The 19,656-nt window shown below is 41.1% G+C and overlaps 1 protein-coding gene and 1 long non-coding RNA gene across 4 annotated transcripts; one reads left to right on the top strand and one right to left on the bottom strand.

Annotated features, from left to right (window-relative positions):
• Positions 1-833: 833 nt before the first annotated feature.
• On the bottom strand, positions 834-7,919 carry LOC120311489. Its single transcript, XR_005557634.1, has 3 exons — positions 7,710-7,919; positions 7,249-7,386; positions 834-957 (listed from the first exon to the last, which is right to left on the bottom strand). It is a non-coding gene; the product is annotated as an uncharacterized LOC120311489 (long non-coding RNA).
• ADCYAP1 (adenylate cyclase activating polypeptide 1) lies at positions 4,846-13,224 on the top strand. Of its 3 annotated transcripts, none has more exons than XM_039351044.1 (5): positions 4,846-5,454; positions 5,877-5,999; positions 10,213-10,347; positions 11,060-11,155; positions 12,985-13,224. In XM_039351044.1, the coding sequence occupies exons 2-5, from the start codon at positions 5,884-5,886 to the stop codon at positions 13,166-13,168; spliced, it is 531 nt and encodes a 176-aa protein (XP_039206978.1). In that variant the 5' UTR covers positions 4,846-5,454; positions 5,877-5,883; the 3' UTR covers positions 13,169-13,224. The 3 variants fall into 3 exon arrangements, with proteins under 3 accessions (XP_039206978.1, XP_039206977.1, XP_039206979.1); XM_039351043.1 differs by having other exon boundaries at positions 10,210-10,347; XM_039351045.1 differs by lacking the exons at positions 4,846-5,454; positions 5,877-5,999; positions 10,213-10,347 and adding an exon at positions 10,473-10,679.
• The last annotated feature ends 6,432 nt before the right edge of the window (positions 13,225-19,656 follow it).

Here is a 19,656-nt window from a genome sequence, read left to right as displayed (position 1 = left end):
TTCAGTTCCTGGCAGTAGTATCATTGCTGGCATCATGACATGTAGAATCTTGATGCTTAAAAACAAGGAAAAGTCTTTGAACAAATATTTTTATGAAAATTTTATTGTGAATTCACAATTATCAGTTCCATTTTGATTACAGATAATTAAATGAAACTATTAACATTAAATTCAATATAAAATTAAACACTAAATATTAATCAGAAGATTTGCAGAAAGAAGTAAAGGCCTTAACTACTTATAGATTATCATTGCTCATAAACATTCGATAGTATATATAAAGAGAGTTCTGTTATATAAGTACTTGAAGCAATAATGACAGGGCTAAACAGGGATCTATGTCATTGTAAAGAATCATATTTCAAACAACTGGATACAAATGAAGGTGCTGATGTCTAAGTGGTTGCAGTTTTTTAAAGAGCTATGTTTCCAAACTTTCTAAATTCTTGGCTTCACTATCACAGTTGCATTCAAACCCAAGGCAAATATAGGATTCAGTTATTTTCAAGATACCAAAAAAAAAAAAAGGAAGTAGGGATTTAATAGGATCATCCTGTAATAGAGAGAATCAAAATTTGAATTTGGATTCAATGAAGTGCTTTAATGTGGAAGGCTGTGGAGTTTACTCAAACACAAAGCAAATAAAAAAGATATGAGACAGCCTGAACTTGGCAGAACCACAGGAAAAATGGAGAGGAGTCAGTTTTAAAAAGGAACATAATCTTTGGAGATCATGTCTTTTTGCTTTATAACTAAGCTAGGATCATAAACTGATACTAAGACAGGAGAAAAAACAATTTGTGCCTCAAAGGTTCAGAACAAAAACCAAAAATTGCAGTAGTATTGTGACACATTTAGAATGAAGTAGAACAAAAGTATTAATAGTCTGATTTACCAGAATGAAAAGAAATTTCCAGGAGGTTCTTGAATGCTTCATAATTTACATTTGATTCAGTCCTACAAAGTATAGGAAAGATAAATAAATATTGGTATTCCAAACATAATAACTCATGATGATTGTTCAGATGGTACTCTGATTTATAATCTATCTTGAAGGAAAGAATGTTGCAGGACTGAGGCATTTTTATAACAATCCTGTGGAATAATCAGTTCACATGGATTATCTACCAAAGTGAAGACTTTGCAGTCCAGAAAACATTTGACTATGTCGAGAATCCCCTGACCACAGCTTCCTTTAAGAAATGGTGGAAGAAAAATAATAATAATGACAACGATCTCTCTGCACTCCTTTGGGGATTATTATTTTTAATATTCAACAAGCTTTCCTTTCTGCTGCTTTTTCTATCTTCAGTCAAGGTATCAGGTTAATGCCTACAGGAAAATATAGAGGACACTACATCTGAACCAAGAATTAGTATTTCAAAGATCCACTATTTATTCTGAAAATTGGTTTATATTAAAGAAAAGAAAACAATATTTTTTATCTTATGGTAGTAATGATCCCTATGCAGACCACATGTACTTCTAATAGTTGGCTTGTAGTGGGATTTTTTTGAGAAAAGAGACCAGCGAACTAGTTAGCAGATTGGGGTAAAAGAAAATGTTTTGATAGGGTAAGATTTAAGGAAAAGGATATGAAAGCACTCTGTTTGTATGTGGGTGTATGAAAGAGAGAAACAGAGTGAAAAATACTGAGATGCATCTAGATGATTCTGCATTGCTTTTGTGTATCTTTTAATATGTCACATTTCATTTCATGATTTCTCTTACTAAAGGGAGGCGCATGGAATCTGATTTTGAGGGGCCATGTTTTCTATTTCTTTTCATATATGAATACTGCAATACAAATATAGCAAAAGGTTCTACTTCATTCTTTATGTCTGTCTAAGTCCTTTTTTTGTTTTCAGTTTTCTAAAAAGCATGTACAAAAATGAAATGAAGTGTTTGCACTGAAGAGATATTTCTTCAGTTGACAGCTTATAATCAGAAAGGAATAGAAGAGAATTTTCACTGTGATTTCAAACTACATCTTCATTCAAAATTTTGAACATGAATGTCTAATGACACCACATGTGTGCCTAATTAAATATGTAATTATGACTGACTGTGTATCTAACAATTATGTCTTTCTAATGAAATATAAATGTACGCCTTTTAAAATCAATCTTTATTCTGCTTTGACTTTTTCTTCCAGATCCTGTGCACATGAAGCAAAGATTATTTAAAAATAACTTGAATCTCTATAGTTTTATGCGTGTTTGCTAAATAGGAACTTCTACTGTATTCGGTGAGACCTGCTTCTAAACGAGCACATTTAGGACTGTGATCTTTTTTCATCATTGTTATTTTTGATTGCATTGTTTATTTAAGGGACTGATCTTTATGTTTGTCTTTTTTATATAAATATTTCTGAATATTTTATGTTATTAGTTTTATTAGAAATTTTTATATACTCACTCTTCATAAATTGTGCTCAGGTTAACCAAAAATAATATGAGCTAGACCCCCAAAAATCAAAGTTCCAAACTGAAAATGGAAAAAAAACGATGTGCAGTGAAAATTTGATAAGAAAACATAAAAATATAAACAATATAAAAGAACATATTTATGAACAATATAATAATTGTATAGTCCAAATATTTACCCAAACAGGAAAGTTTATATTCCAGATATCTAGTACAAGAGTAACATAAGAATAATGAAGTTATCAATTATGAACAATATTGGTAAAAAAGCGCAAACAGAACTGATATGGATTTAAGGATCTTCAAGACCTTGGTATGGTGGGGAAAACAGATTTTGAAGCACAGCATTCAACCATGCAGGTTTTAAATTTCCCACAAGGTGGCAGAGGCAGCTTGCAGGAGGGTTTTGGTTGTGAAATGTTCCACGAAGGATTCAGGATTCTGAAAATCTACACAGTTCTTTGAGAAAAAAGCTAATTTCTCTAGGGCGATATTACAAGAATCCCACTGATTCTTATCAGAAAACTTCAAATTTGCATAAACTTCTGGGGTACACTCTTAAAAAAAAGTTTATATTCTTTTGAAATACAAAAATCTTAAATACAAATTAGAGGATTGCTTTGGTTGATCTCTGTTGTTATTGCTATTATTATTTTACTACAATTCCTACTGCTGTTGTATTTCTTTCACTACTGGAAAACAAAGAGTTGCGTTTTAAGTTCCAAAAGGCCCCTATTTATCCCTGTAAACCAAATAATTGAATCAGAAAGTAAAAGCCCGATGGCTAATTTCATTCTTGGTTTTCATCATCTTAAAATGATCAAAAGTCCTTTCCCATTTTCCTAAAGTTTAAAATAAATCTGGACTTCACTTTTGAAACAGAAGCAAAGGAACAATAGGACGTTATTTGAAAAGTGGATTTAAAAGAATCTTTGTTCATAGTTGGTGTCTAGGAATGGTGACCAAGCAATAGCTAATGATGTTTTGAAGAGTTTCCTGAAGAATTTCCTGGATTTGACATTTTAAGAAAGATCTGTGTGCTGATCTGGAGGGTATTCAGGCTGCCAACTTGCTTTTTTAAAACTAGCATTCATGTCATTCTAATACTTTTCTTCTTTTTCATATTTTCATAGTTTCAACATTGTTATTTCAAACATAGAAATAATTGCTTGTTGTTAAAAGTATTGCATTATGTGTTATGATGGAGTTAAAAGAAGCATAAAATCTGGTGCAATTTTCCTTACATCTAAAAGGATCAATCTATTTTGAGTCTGGAGTGCCACATGGAATATTTTTTTTTTAAAAAAAAATCAAAACAGTGAATGAAGAATTTGAAATAAATATCATTTCAATAAGCCGGACTAAGCTTATGGACTAGCTGATTAATTTCTAACGTTGCTTTGCCTTCCAATATTGGAGCTCCATAGGGCATTCTCCCCCTCCCCACAGGTCCTTGTTTATTTGCCAAAGCCAGTTCAGCACCATTGTGCTTGGACAGTTCCACCAGGAAAGAAATTATTCTCCTACCTCCTGCCCCCTCTGGCTAGAAACTGTCAATTGCTATTTATAATTAGAAATTTCCTAATAATCTATAGCTTCAAGCAGTTTCCCCAAACTAATAATATTGATTATAGCAAGGACAAGGCAATAATCCTCTTTACAGTATTTAACTGAACCAGCAAATGGTTCCCAAGATTTTTTGATTCTGTAATCAAGAATATAGTATTTAGGAATTGTGGCAAGTCTTCAGTTGAAAAAGAAAAAAAAGGTCACTTAGTTGGGAGGATATGTTTTTGGAATTGTATTTGAAACTAACTTCCATCAAATTTTATCTTTCCCATCCCATCCTGCTTTCAATAAGAAGTTTAGGAGTGAGAAAGGTTTTTTTTTAAAAAATTGTTTACTTTATGTAGAAAATGTATATCGCTGCTCACTCACTCTCAGTGATTCTGGGTGGCTTACAAGCAGTAAAAACACGGTCTAAAAATAAATAAAAATTAAACATATAATTCAATGTAATGAAAGAAATATAAAGAAAAGTGAAATTGGAGGAAGACATTTAACTGAAACTTTAGTTTGAAAAAACTATGGAAGGGGTTGCTGGGGGATGGGGTGGGAGGAAGTGTAACTTAAAACAAGTGCTTATGAGAAGCTTATGACTCCTGTTCGCATCATCTTGGACATAGAGTCGTTATGTCCCTTGAGGAACTGGAGTGGTGACGTCTTTTCTGATACCGATTATTACGTGACTGCAACAACAAAAATGAAAAGTCATTGGCAAATAAAAATCCGAATGCCACATCAACAGCGAAAGAAAATAAGCTAGACACCCAGCAAGGCAACGAGAGAGAAAGAGAGAGAGAGAGACACACACACACACACAGAGAGAGAGAGAGAGAGAGAGAGAGAGAGAGAGAGAGAGAGAGAGAGAGAGAGAGGTTCCTGTTTGCGACCGAGAGCTGTCGATCAGAAAGCCAAGTATGCAAAAGATCTGACAGCTGAGAAGGCGGGTGGATGTCAGCGGCAAACAGCGGAAGATTCCTCAACTTGGAAGACACACAAAAATAAGAGCGGAGAAAATATCAACGAACGTCAGAAGCAGCCCCGTGAAGATAGAAGCTCCGAAACCTCGGAAGAACACAGCTAGCTCTCACCTGCTGCTGCTCTGATCAGTTGGGGCTCTTCCCACCTAAACAGCCCGCTCTTTTTCTATTTCCCTTGCTCTCTTCGGTGTCTCAACGCTCCCTGTCAGGCTCTACTTTCTGCAAACTTTTTTTCTTTTTGTAATTTGAGAGGATTTCCTCCCCCCCTCCTTTTAAGTTAGGCAGACAACAAACGGTCGCTCTGCTGTCTATCCCACACGCCCCCTCCCTTTCTGCGGTTTCCCTTTTGCCCATCAGAGGACGGGAGGCAGAGAAGTAGAGAGAGGCAGCGATGCTTCAAGAGGATTAACTATAGCCACCGAAAGTTCGGAAGAAAGCCTTTTGGATCCAGACTTAGTCTCGTCCTCACTCTCTCGAGTTGAATGGTAAGTCGCACTAGATCAGATGCGCTGGGCTACAATTTTCATCCTGCCAGCCGAAGAGTAAGAGAGTTGTAGTGCAACAGCTCTGGAGGACGCCAGGTTGGGGACAGCTAAGCGGGATGAATGGCTCGTAAATCAGGAAGGGAGGGGAAGGAATGGGGGAGGGAAAGGGGGAGGGAAACGGCGCAATCCCAAAGGCAGCTTTCTCTGTGCCTGATGGGCCAAGCTTACGGAACCTCTTTCTTAGCGGGCAAACCCTTGGAGAGGGTCCAGGGCCCCCAGAAGAGCCTAATTGTGACAGCCGCTCTCCTTCCTTCCTTCCTTCCTTCCTTCCTTCCTTCCTTCCTTCCTTCCTTCCTTCCTTCCTTCCTTCCTTCCTTCCTTCCTTCCTTCCTTCCTTCCTTCCTTCCTTCCTTCCTTCCCAGAGTGGCGATGTGCAGCAAAGCGTTTCTCGCCCTGCTGCTCTATGGGCTGATTATGCACTGCAGCGTCTACTGCTCACCTGCTGCTGCCGCCGCTGCTGCTGGACTTCAGTACCCCGCGCTGAGGTAAGTGCCCTACTCTTCCTTCCCCGCCCCCTAGTCAGAGTCGTTCGCCGCCCGGAGCGCCTTGCTCGTCTGCTCCTTTGCGGCTCGGCCGTCTCGCTCGGAGTTGTCCAGGTTAGAGCTCGCGAACTTAGTCCCCCATCCAAGACGACTTCGCCACATCTGGCAAAAGGGGAGGGCAATTTCTGCTAAGGCGGACTGGAAAAATTGAGATCGCAGAGGGCCATCGCCTGGTTCTTTCTTTTGTATGGACCCCAATGGTGGCCCACTTGGACTCTTAGTTTCAAGACAAGCCGCAATCCTCTAGTAGTGTGGGAGAACGGAATGTCCAACAAAACGTGTGAGGTTACAGTATTTTGACTGGGGTGTGTATATATGCGTGTGTGAGAGAGGGAACAAGAAAACGCGCGTGCGTGCTTGAGTGCATATGCATGTATGTGTGCGTGCGTGCGTTTTGCTTAATTTATTGCTCAGTGGAAGCTTCCATCTCTTAGATCTTGCCTCAAGTTGGCAAGATTTATTCTTCTTCTGGTCTTCCTCCAGAGCAATAATTTTGATTTGGGTAAGGTGGGGGGAGTTCTTTGGACTAGACTTTTCTATCACAATCTCTTGGGAATCCCTGACTGAAACACAAAGTCAGTGGTTTCCCCTTTTCAAATTAGTATCCTAAATAATCCTAGAATAGTACTCTATAGGTGCATGTTTAGGATCACAATGGATAAAACACCTTTGTAAGTGTTATTTACATATCTTTGAGCTTATCTCCATCATAAAGAAAAAATGTAGAAATTCTTATTAATGCTAAGCATTAGTGATGGCCATGCTTACTCAGAAGCAAGAGCCAGTTATCCCAATGAAATTTATTTCTAAATATGAGTATGTACATAATTTTCCAGAAGTTAGCCTAAAACGTTTAATAAATGTTACTCTTAGATCAATTGTTATCTAGCAGCCTTACAATGAAACTATGTAAATATCTATGTAGATTCCAGGATAAAATTGTACATGTATACACTAGAACTCTATTTATTTTTGATCTGGAATTTGGTTGCTGATACCCTATTATCTGGCAGGCATTAAAGAAGTTACTAGAGGAAGGTATTTGACTGCAGTTAAAACACCTATTACATTGCATCATCTATTACATTGCTGGTAGTACAAATCAAGGGTTGAAACCATATCTAATGTACAATGAAATTATTCCTTTTGTACATGATAGATTTTCAGAGAATTGCCAGACCATTTGATTTACCTGATAAATGCCAGTTTATTTCAGTAGATGCCTGTACATCGGCTAATTTGAAAGAAGATTGATCCCGGTTAGTAATTGAATGGGAGACCACCAGAACATCCCAGGGATGTAAGTTCGCATGGGAAGCTGGAAACCTGTCTTGGAAGAAAGCAGTAGAAAAACATTTCTCTAACTGGTAATAAAACTCCAGGAGCTGAGATAGACCCATTGGTGTCTTAATTTTGTAGTAGCCAACATTTTTAATTCTATGAAATTTAGATTAACTGAAGTGTAGTCCAGACTGAAGTCAAGCAGTACGTAGTGTAGGGCCAATTTTTTCTCCCAAATGGCTGCATTGGTTGGCTAATGCTTTCTGTCTGCTGACTTTCTTCTAAGATTTGAAAGGTTGGCTAATACAGATTCTCAGAATGGGGTTATCGGATCCCAATGATTTTCAGTTCGGGAGGCAGTTGGTTTCTTACCTCATTTCCTGTCATTGTAAGGAAATGTAGGAAGACTGTTAGACTCCTCCTTCCCTCTAGGCGTGTCAGTTATTTTTTTCATGTAATTTATTTCTGGAATTCCTAGAAAAAAACCCAAAAGATTGCATGTCTACATGCCTTAGCAGGACATGATTATCCTGTAATAATATCTTCTAGGACTGTTTTTAACTACCTCCTTCAAGTCACTTTCTTATGGCCCCAAATTTAAATATATTGTTTAGCAATAAATTCCAAATCAATCACTTCTTTAAAATAAATTCACAAAAGTCTATTGAATAAGAAAAAACTACTTATTACTTTGAAGATTTAATATCATTAATTTCAAACTCCGCTTGGTTTGCCAGACTGGTCCCAAAAATGCAAAGAAGGATTTAGTATGGGACTCTAGTTGTCGTTATGTGCCACAAGATTTGTTTCATAATCCACACAGGGGTGTCAATAAAGGATGGCCGTTGTGGTATCCCCCGTGCGCTTCTTAATCTCAAAGGTTTGGTGACTTTGAAGGATAGGAGAGAACCAAAGTAGTATGTGACTGAAAAAATAAAGCAGGGACTTGAGGAGAGCTAATAAGATGTATACAAATTTCTGGCACAAAATAAACAGAAATCGCTATTTGGCTGAGTAACACCTCCTTATTCAAGGGCAGTCTACATTAGTTGCCAGCTAAAGCCCAAATTAATCAAATTAAGGCTTGGCAAGGAGGGGTATGCAGACTAGTTGGAACATTTCGAAAAATCTGCCAAAGCTACTTGAGGGAAATCAGTTTTAGTCGAGGAAAGCCGGCCTGCGGGCTGCTTCTCGAGAAGAAAACGCTCCCGCGCTTTGCCTCCTCCCAGCACCGAGAGCTGCGAAGCCCTTTAGGGAAACTTTAAGAAGTTCAAGACATTGCTGGATTCTAGTCTAGACGAATTGGGAGGCGCGTAGGCGCGGGGAGAGAAAGGGTGGGGGAGGTTGGGTTTTTTCCCCCTTCCACCAATCCTGGGGACAAAAACAGGCTTTCCCTCCCACCGGAAAGGGGGACTGCGGCGCACTCTTGGCAATCGCAGAACGAGCGGCCGAAAAGCGCAAATTGCGCTGCTGCGCAGACTCCGAGATTGTCCTGAAATGAACCAGCTTTGTCCACACCCACCCCGTTCTCGGGACGATTATCCGCTCTTGTCCTTCCCTCTCCCCGAATCCCACCTGTATGGGATGGAATGGGGGGGGGGGGGCGTTGGAAAGCAGCAGCCTGAACCGGGTGAGAGGCATTCCTTCCCTTCTTGGCTCAGAGGGCGCCGGCAGCCTTCAAACGCCTGAATTAGCAGCCACGAAACACTTGAGGAGCATCTATTATTGATCGCTCCTGCCAGAGTTCCGCCGACGAAAATAACTGCCGGAGATGCACAATGACCTAAAAGCGGAGAAACGGCGGAGGGAACAGGAGGCGGGGTGGTGATGGTAGTGGAGGGGGAGGAAGGGAAGGCTACAAGGCGAAGTGAGGGGGAAGAAAAGGGTCCTCTGTGTGGGCGTGGGTGTGTATGCATTCAAGGGGGTGAATACAGTGGGAAGGGAAGGAAGCTCTACAATGGTAGCGAAGCCAGCTCTCTTAGATCCCCCAGGCAACGATTTCAGCGTTGGGGTTCTTCGTCTGTCAACTGCGCCTCGCCAAGAAACGCGCAGAAGCGCCCTGAGAGAGTTTCGTTGTCGTAGGAGGCTGGTGGGCGAAAGGGAACAACCTTGTTTCCCAGAAAATGCAAGTCCGCCGGCAGCAGCCAGTCTACCTTGCATTTCTTGGTTTCGTGGCAAGCTTTGGTGTTCCAGGCCAACCCGCTAGTGCCCCTGTCTCCGTTGCCCTTCCAGTTCCAGGACTGGCGCCCAAGGCCCCGTTTCTTCCTTTTGGGGTTTCCATTGTCCTGGGGAACTAAGAAATACACCCGCAGGTTAGGTGAAGGCAGTGCGGGTCAGTTGGCATCTGGGTCAGGAGAGGAGTCGGGCGATTTTGGACTTGAGAAAAAAAAAAAAAAAACCAATCCTTACCGCATTGATCTCTCAGATCCGCCTTTGTCCCTTTGCAAAACGGGTTTATTGGCAGACTAAAAGCGGAAGGGCGACCCAAAGCGCTAGCCCAGGGGAGGCGCTTGCTCAGACTTAGGCTGAGTTTTTATCTTTCTACCCCGGGCCTTCTTTCCAAAAAATTGGCAATCGTCCCAGAGTTAGCTGGACAACCGGTTCCAAATTCCCAGCTTGTATAGGGAAGTGTCGTTTCTCTCATTTTGAGGTTTGTCGGGATGGGCAGCTGGGCTTTTGCAGCAGCAGCAGCAGGTGTGTAACAGGGTTGGTGGTGCCTTTCTCTCTTTCCAGGAAATACCCCTCTTAATCAGGCAGAGGTGGCGGGTAGGCGCCCATCTGCTTACCGACTCCCATCCTTCCCCTTCCCAAATCGCTCCTCCGATGCATCCCCACAAATTAAGGCAAAGCTTGTGCCTCTGTTCTCCTTCAGTAGGCTGGAAGATGAAATGTACGATGAAGAGGGCAACACTCTTTCGGACTATGCCTTTGACAGCGAACCCCTCAGCATAGCCGACCCTTCCTCCATGCTGGACGACATGTATACTTTGTATTACCCGCCGGACAAAAGGTGATTTAATGTTGCATTTATATATACTGCTCAAAAAAAATAAAAAAAAAAATAAAGGGAACACAAACGTATAGGATCCCATACGTTTGTGTTCCCTTTATTTTTTGGAGCAGTATATTTTGAAGGATGCTGCTGCAAGCAGAGCGCCCGGGAACAGTCGTCCAGGGCTGGTGGTGGCGCTTACATCCCAGCTCACATCGGTGGGTGTGGCGGGCGGGTTTCCCTTGCGCTCCCGAGCTTTGTCTTGAAGGAGGAGGAAAGAGAGAGCCAAATCAACGGCGTCCCTCTGGAAGAGTCCAGAGGCAGCCCGGACGAACAAAGAATGGGAAAAGGTGGCCAGCACAGGAAGGCAGACGAAATTAGACTTACCGCTTCTTCCCCACCCTGGAAAAACGAGAATCGGGAGTCGGCAGCCATCAGCCTACTTCGCCCAGCCTTTGAAGTCGACGGGGTGGGGGAGGGGGGAGGCAGCTGGTTTTGACAGCCAGACGCCGTTGCCAAGATAGGCGCGGCCCGGTCTCCCTGGGGAATACCAAGGAGAAGTAGGGGCCAGGCTGATGCCGGCGCCCTCCCAGCGGTCTTGCCCTGCTCCTCGATGGCCCATCGGTGTGTGTGTGTGTGTGTGTTTATGTTGTCCATGGGAATGGGGTAATCAGAACCCCTTGTTGCTTTTTTTACTTTAATTTCTGCTCTTTCCACTTCACCTTTTTAGGCATGCAGATGGGATACTTAATAAAGCCTACAGAAAAGTGCTGGGCCAGTTATCTGCAAGGAAGTATCTGCATTCTCTGATGGCCAAGCGGGTGGGGTAAGATGTTATCTCTTATCTGCAGATTCTTGTTTGTTTGTGCTTGTGTTAGAAGGCAAAAGAAGCTGCTTTTAAAGAAACAAGGCTTACTGACAACTCCACCCTCAGGACTGCTAAATGTATTAAACAGCCACAATGTATTATTTAGATGCTCAGCAGGAGGTCTCTTTCTCTCTCTTCCTCCTCAAGATGATGTGTGCTTTAAGCAAAATGGACTTTCTTTCCACTGGGCATGTGCTTGAATCTCTTGCAGTCCCATGTCTTTGATGGAAGAAATGAAAAATGCCTTTTGCATCACAGTACTTAACCTATGCACTACACACATTCTTTCATTCATAGCAATGAATTTCTGATCTGACTTGCCAGCCTCCTTGCTGGCCTGTGGTCCAATAGCTTGATTCATCCTGGATGCTGCTGTGCAATGTGCAAGACTTGGACTGTAGGGTTGCAATCCTAAATGTATTTTTATGGAAATAAGCTTCCCTCATTTGGTCTCAGTGGAACATCTTTCTGGACAAGGAGCATTGATTTGAATGCAAAAGACAGGTCCTTTGTATAATATTGCTTCCTTGGCCAATAATCTCCTTGTTCTTTTTTTCCTCTACAAAGTCTGGATGCAAAATTCAGAAGAATATTTAACACCCCCCTTTTGTTGTTACCCTGGGGTACCAATCTGAATATCCTTAGTGTGCAATCTATTGAGGGGTCATTAAAATCAGTTGGACTAAGTTCTTTGATTTGCAATTCTGAATTGTTAGCACCCCTTCAGACTGACTGCATGAAAAGGTCATCTGATAAAACAACCTCAGTTACTGTACACTTCAGTCCTTTAGGGATGCTGCCCCTGCTGCCCCAACCTGCTCTGTGATGAATCAATGCTAAAGGTCTCTGTCTCAGAGGAAGAAAAGATCACATTTCCATTGATCCAGGTATAGAGTTATCAAGGACTTTGTGGCATGAAAATTAAATGGATAGCACAAGAGAAGGACTTGGGAACAGTACCTCCCAGTCTTAGTGGCTTGAAATCAAATCTCCTAGACTGATAGCAGCCCAGCATGCTCGTATGTGTCACTGTACCTATCAGCAGAAGGCAACATTTTAATGAAGGGGAGAATGGATTACACAATTTATTCATGAATAATGCAGAACCTGATGAGCTGGTGTCCCCGACTGTCGGCTTGCATTGTGATCAGTCTTCAACTTCCGCAGCGTGTTCAGAGAAATCCTTTGTCTCCTCCTCAAGGAAGAGCATAGCACTGATATTCCCCTTGGTTTCCACCCCACAGCCTACGTGTTGCTTTAGCTGCTCATCAACCAAGCACATAAAGAAGAACAAAAACATTCCAATTCCCACCCAGCCCAAATTTTTGGGGATATGTTTGAGTGAAGGCAAATAATGATTGGAAAAATCATTAGGTTATTAAAAAGAAATAAAAAAAAGGAATGGGTATGATCAAGGCAGGCAAACCTTCTGGGAGGAGGTTGGGACATTTGGTCTGGAAGAAAAAGAGGGAGCCATGATCCTCAGCATTGCCACCTAAAATGCAAAGTAAGCAGGCTTATCAAAGGTTAAAAGGATCTAGCTAATAAAAGAAACAGAATTCAAGAAACTGCTTATCCACACAGGTGTGAAAAGTCCCTTTCCAAAGCCCAACTATTGGGATCTTAGTCACTGCTATTTTCAGTGACCACCAGGTGTTTCCATTCGGTACATTTTAATTCCTTCTTCCTTGCTCTCCCCAGAGATTTTGCTTCTGCTTTTACTGGTGCTGTCTGTAGACCCCAATGTTGTACCAACTATGGTTTGCTTTTCTTTCTTTGCCTTGCAGTGGGGCCAGCAGCCTGGAGGACGACTCAGAACCCCTTTCCAAAAGGCACTCTGATGGCATATTCACAGATAGCTACAGCCGCTACAGAAAACAAATGGCTGTCAAGAAATACTTGGCAGCAGTCCTGGGTAAAAGGTATAAACAAAGAGTTAAAAACAAAGGACGGCGAGTAGCTTATTTGTAGCGATGAGCTCCCAACCACTCCTGTGTACACAAGAGTCCCCCCTGGGGAAAAAAAAATCTGAGAGGACCCACCCCTCCCCCAAAGTCATTTCCAAACTGACTGATCAATCACCACTCTCCTATGTTATCTAAACATGTATTTATGTATGAAGTAAAGCCATTAAATGACTATTTTGATAATAATATTGTTTTTCTTTTGTATAAAAAATTAAATTAAGAGTAAGCACTAGAGAAACGCACAGATCTACTTTGTAGACCAATCCTTTAAATAAATAGATATAAAATAACCAATAAATATTGGATAAGAATGCATTAGTTATAGAGCTTTCCCCAACCAGATTCCTTTCAAATGTGCTTGATTACAATTCCTACCATCCCCAGACAGCTACCTTACTGTTTGAAAGGTAGTGATTTGGGTAAAACTCTGCGTAGTTAGTGAACAGACCGGACTAATAGTCTTTTAGTGGTTAGCTTTGCACAAAAGAATGAGGACATTCCTCTAAGCTTACGTTTTTATATAAAATAGAAGAGTTGGAAAGTAAGAGGGAGACAATCATTGCTTTGAATATGATTCCTATTTTTGTAATGGAAAATAAAGGAGAGTATTTTTATTTACGACAGGGTTGAAAGAATAACTATTCTCCACTTGCTACTGTACATTCAGAAAAATACTCTGTTCCAAGGGGGTTCAGGATGCTCTTGAGCAGAGAGCATCTCTGCCCCCTTTGAGTCTTTCCCGAATAACCCCCTCCCCATCGGGCTAGAGAAGGCGTTGCCTTATTTCCTTGACATCTTCCTAAGAATCAGTCTGCCCCCCCCCCCGAAGAGTGAGCTTAGTCAGGGCTACACAATATGCAGCATGAACCTTTCTGCTGCCCTCTAGTCGGTTTTTTTTTTTTTTTTGACTCTCCTCTTCCCATTCAGCAGATCGTCCTGCTACTTAGAAACTATGGGCCGTTACGGTCTGCTTAAAGATCTAGGGCTCAGTACTGTGCAGTACTGTAGCTGCTCCGTTCAGTTAGTAAGAGAAAATGTACCCATATGCATTTTTCAGGGAAGGATACGGTGGGGGAAGCCCTTCCTCCAAATCATAAGAGTAAGTTGGTTTCTAAGTGCCCACCTAATCATACTTTTCTTTTCTAGAAATAACTATAGGAGTTAGAAAGCTTCCCTTAAGGAACAGAAGAAATACCTCTTCCCCAGTTCTTCTGAGTTTGGATCGACGCAATCCAGACTCAAAGTTAAATAAATTAGTTATCTCGCTTCGCGCAATGTAGCGGACGGTACCACTTCAACTAGGTCTGGGAGGGGCAGAAAGAAACGCTCTGCCACTAGAAAACCAGTTTATCAGGAGGTGGAATCCAACCAGGACTGTTCGCCTTGTTGGACTCGTTTTCTAGTAAGGCACGAAATAACCCTAGGGGACACCCCAAAATTCGCACCGTGGTATCTTCGAGCCCTCCCCAGAGATTTAGGGCCACCACGTGCTACAAAGGATCCCGTGCACCTCTCCAGTGCTGCCCAGGCGCCCTCGCATCTTGCTCTATTGGCCGGCCTTTTCTATTTGGAATCGCCCCTCCGGGCCTGGCCAGGGGGAGCCACGTTTTTCGCCTTCGGTGTTGCCCGTAGATTTTACGCATCCCTTCCCTTTTGGCCTCTCTCGCAATGTTGTGTTTTCCATCCGGGTCATTTCCGTTTGTTTTGGCTTGAAAACAACAACGAACAAATTATATTGTGAACGCCTCAGGCATTTTTGAGTTTTGTTATGACGCGAGCTCTGATTGTAAGACTGTTTCAGGCCCCCTTCCCTTGTTGTAGCGACTATATATCTATATCTACTACTAAATATTTAACGCACTATTACAGAAAAGGTTCTTTTAAAAATATATATTTTAATTCTTTTGGTTCCTTGTTGATTAATTGAGTTTGGAGGTTTAAAATGTATTTTTCTACATCATGGCTTTAACCGCTTAGTAAAATTTATTTCATACAATCAACTTTTGTCATACTAGAATGTGTAGTGTTCATCTGCGCTTCAGTTTCTGATATTTATCAATCATCTTTCTGTATGGATGGGGATTTGGAAATGTGATGGGGAGGTGGGCGAGGGTGGGATTGGAATGGAGTGGAATTATTTAGAAATTAACTGAGAAGGTACTTAATTTTCTCCCCTTCTCTCGTCTGGAGAATGAACAACTAAATATATCTCCTGATTCAGTTGGCAGGATTTGGATTTAATCCAATAAAAGTGTTGTGATCAAAAAGCTTTCCCTACCTCTATTGGAACTCTATTGGAACCAAGCTAAACCTTGTTCATTCACCTGTCTAGACTATGGTGGACCTGCACACAATGCCACTCTCAGATATGAATAAACTGAAGTTATCCAAATAATTAGGAAAATGAGCAGTAAACCAATCACTTGGTATCCACTAAAATCAAGGGCATGGCTTTTTAAATACCAGAATGTTCTTCAGCATAGATTGGGGCACCTTCAACACCAACGACCACATTCGTTAGTATTTAAGGTGTCTCAAGACCTTTGGTGGTTTTTCAAATGATAGATTTACCTGACCTTCTCTTCATACTTTCTCAGGAGAATTTCTTAGTCATTTCAATGAGAGAAAAAAATCCTATTTAGACATATTTCTTAATCCCCCCTTTAAGTTGGGTGTTCAGCTAGGTATATTGGTGTAAATCCACTTTTATGAGATTGCTTTGGATTGATTGAATTGTGGCTTAGGGTGGTCAGAGTGTATAGAAAATATATACTGGATAGAAACATTTGATGCCCTCATCCCTTTTTTTTTAAATGGCTGAAAAAATAGGTTTGAGAGTTTTATTTCCAAAACAGGAGTGGGAAATGGAAAGCTAGTGGCAAAATGTGCTCCATTCCCCACCCTGCACACTTGATAAATGCTGGCTGTATATTCAGCCACTTACAGCTGATTTCCTCAATATATGTATATTGCACAGCAAGTGACAATGATTTCAAACAGCTTAATACTTTAGGCTCCTCCAGTCCAAGAGAATACTTCCTTGTTTACAAAGTGTAACTGCTTCACCTGTTTTCCTAATTATAAGGCATAAAAGAGTACCACAACAAATTGTCTTAAGGCGCATGCAATTTTTAAAAATATTCTCCTTCCAAAGGTGATCTTGAACGACTAGTGGAACTTCAGTCTGAACTGACCGCTCCGCTTGATTTTACCCTAATAAACCCTCCCATAGGAATCGCCAGCTCTCTGGCTCAGTCGGCGGTGACCCTCTGTCGCACATAAGCTGACAATTTGGGAGCTAGGCATCTTGATCCTTCTCCGATCAACCCTCCTGGGGCACCGGTGGGAAGGGACTGGAGCCAGCGCCACGGGGCTTGGAAAAATAGGGCAGACTTTAAACCCGGCCTAGCCTTGGCTTTGAAACCCCCCGCCTTAGAGCAGGAAATCACCCTCTGTCCAACCGGGGCCCCAAGTACTGCAGCCAGGGCAGCTTTCCTCAGGGCTCCAATGAGGTCGTCTGCGGCCCGCGGGCCTTCGACCCGAGGACGGAGCGGGGTCTGAGCGCAACTTCCTTTGGAGTTTCGCCCCCCGTTCAGGCCATGTGCTGTAGGACGCAACTTTCCGTGCCTTCCCTTCGCCTTTTTAAATCGCCACGAGATCACAGATGGCTATTTAGTGGCCCTACAATGCTGCAAGACATCCGCTTGCCTTTCTTTTTTTTTTTTTTCCCCCTCCCACCCCATTTCCCCTTTCTCGTTTGGGTAGAATTTCTCGCGAGCCGCTTCTCTGACGAAAACAGCAGGCAGAACTTTTCCTGCCGCGCGCGGCCCTTTTTTTTTTTTTTTTTAAATGTATGTTTGTGTGTAAGTGCTGTGTGTGTGTGTGCGCGCGCGCGTCACGTGCTTGGTGCGGAGGCTGCGACCTCGCGGGCTGCTGTCTTGCGCTCTGCCTTTGACTTGCTTGTGGCGATCAGCTTAGCCCCGCCAGTCAGTGAGCTAGTTAGTTGCAGCCAGTCCGCCGGGGTCCGTTTTTCCATCCGGCCAGTGATCGCCTGTTTGTAAAAAAGCTATCGCCAAGAGCCTTAAATCCAGTGAATCCTCTTTGGAAATCCAGTGATCACTGAGGTTAGATGTTAGTCTTTTGGAAATATTTATATCTATATCTATCTATTTTTTCCTCTCCTTTTTCTGTGTAGCAACTTGAGTATCACAAAAGCACTGCGGTAAGAATAAAAAAAGTATGATTATAAACACTCATGGTCTCCGCTGGGACTTTGAGCACTGTTATTTTAAAGTGTGTAAAGTTTGTATTAATAAATTTTTGTAAACAATGCAATTTTGTCTACTGTTTGGGGGAGGCTGTCCAAAAAAGCCATTTAAGTAACTCTTGCTTTTAAATTTACATGTCAAGTCCTCCCTTGAAGTTGTGGAAAAAGCATGCGTTTCTTGTCCCTGCTTTTCTTGTTCCACTGCGTCATGTAGGTATCAGAAAAATCATTAAAAAAACCCTCCCCGAACTTGGTTTCTAATAAAAATGAGAATATGCCCAGAGATTTAATTGCAGATGTCTTGAAAAAAAAGACATAAATGTTCAGCTGTCTGCCTTTAAAGCAACCTTTCTTAGAATCTACAACCAATTTAAATTTATCTAAATATATATTAATATTTATTGATTAATCCATTATTTTATCATGCATGTTTAAAAATATTAATTTATATTTAAATAGTGGTAGAAATGGTGAATGCATTCACTTTACAGGCACCATTTGGCTTGGAATTGTGGAAATTGCGGTTAGATCTATCTACCAAGTCTGAGAAAGCTATTTTGGGCATTAGTTTGTGCGATAGAATGAATTGCATAGGATATGCAGCCTTATCCTAAGCAAGTTCACTAAAACAGAATAACTTTCATGTGGATTTTCTTCTGAATAAACCAGATTAGTGATGCCTTCAAGATAGGAATGTGGGTTGAATGCAGAAGCTAAGGCAGTAGAGGTGTTTATCCCATTTTTGAATGAAATCATGTACATCACTGTCTAAACAGCAGAGAACAGAAGAGTGGGAATGGCCACCTCAAATGGTTAAATTCAGAATTTAAAGTGATCTTACTGCTGCACTGAGGAACAATATCCTATACTCTACAGGAATTAAACCTGACCTTTTTATGGATTACATGCTAATGAGCTCATACTTATTCTGGAGCAAAACAAATGAAAACCAGTGGGTTGCTGTAAAACTTGCTGTTTTCTTTCTGGAGACATTTCAGAGATATCCCTGAGGTGTTTAGCCAGACTTCACCTGTATGCACTTCTTTAGTCTCACAATCCTGCTTCATAATAATCACAATTAAGATTGCTGTAATGAAAATTCATAGCTTTAAACAAATCAGCTTTGCTCAATAAAAATCACTGAACGTTTTTATAATAAAAAGGATACACTTTATTCTGTTGCCTCTAATATACCGTGATAACATGTTTTAAATACTTTTAAATTAGACCTGATTATTTTTATCTGAAATCACAAAACAATGACTGTACTGTCACTAGATCTCCCCAAATTTTCAGTGTGACTCTTCAGCGCCATTGGCATGTAAAGAATTAAAGGGATTCCTTAGGAAAATGTGCCTGCCTGTTGATTTGACAGTATATGGATTCATAGCAGAGTATTCTAAAGGGAAATTTCAGTTAAATGTTTCAGGTATAATTGGAAATATTCCAGTGCCCCATTATGCCTATGATTGCTATTCCTAAATAGATTAAGAGATGTATTGAACTAGTCCCTTCAAGTTCCTCCAAATTTTTATTAAAAAGCAAATAGCTGTGCCATTCTTCTCCTAAGAAGACTACACTGTATGAAATATTGAAGACAAGTAATCAAGCCACCCAAGAACTGCACACTAAGAAGCTTGGAGGAAAGAATAGGTAACGGAACTGCAACCTTATCCTATTATAGGCAAATTCATCATTAAAACCTATGCATAGAGATGATGGCTTAATACTATGATGCTGAATACTTGGAAGAAAGTTCAGTGAATGTCAATTTTAGATAAATTGAATTGACTTGAGGAATTAAATCCATTCAGTCCCATGGGTTACTAAACAGGAGCCAAGGAGGGCTGTTAATGTCAGTCCAGCAAGATACACCAGACCATGACCATCAATTCCATAGGAAGGCTACAATTACTTTCCTGAAGTTGGCTATAATAACAGAATCTTTCAAGTCTGGCTGTACCATATACCACCTACCCCTCCTTACAGTTAAGTGAATTAGATCTGTGTCTGTCTGAGCTCTTCTGAATGTTATTTGGCTGTTCTGGATTTTTAAGAAAATCCTTCAATCCTTTTTGCCTAGGCAATAGCCTCTGCATATTTCCACCAAGATCATTTTCCTTACTCTACAGTTAAGAAGCAGTTAACCAGTAAACAATGAATTTCAAGTATGTAAATAATTTTGATTGGATGCTCTGGTCTCTAATTGTGGAAAGAATAGGGCA

Source organism: Crotalus tigris, unplaced genomic scaffold (genome assembly GCF_016545835.1).
Source record: "Crotalus tigris isolate CLP2741 ecotype Arizona unplaced genomic scaffold, ASM1654583v1 scf7180000018368.3068619, whole genome shotgun sequence".
In the NCBI taxonomy this organism is placed as follows: Eukaryota; Metazoa; Chordata; class Lepidosauria; order Squamata; family Viperidae; genus Crotalus; species Crotalus tigris.
This window is presented reverse-complemented; position numbering and strand designations above follow the sequence as displayed.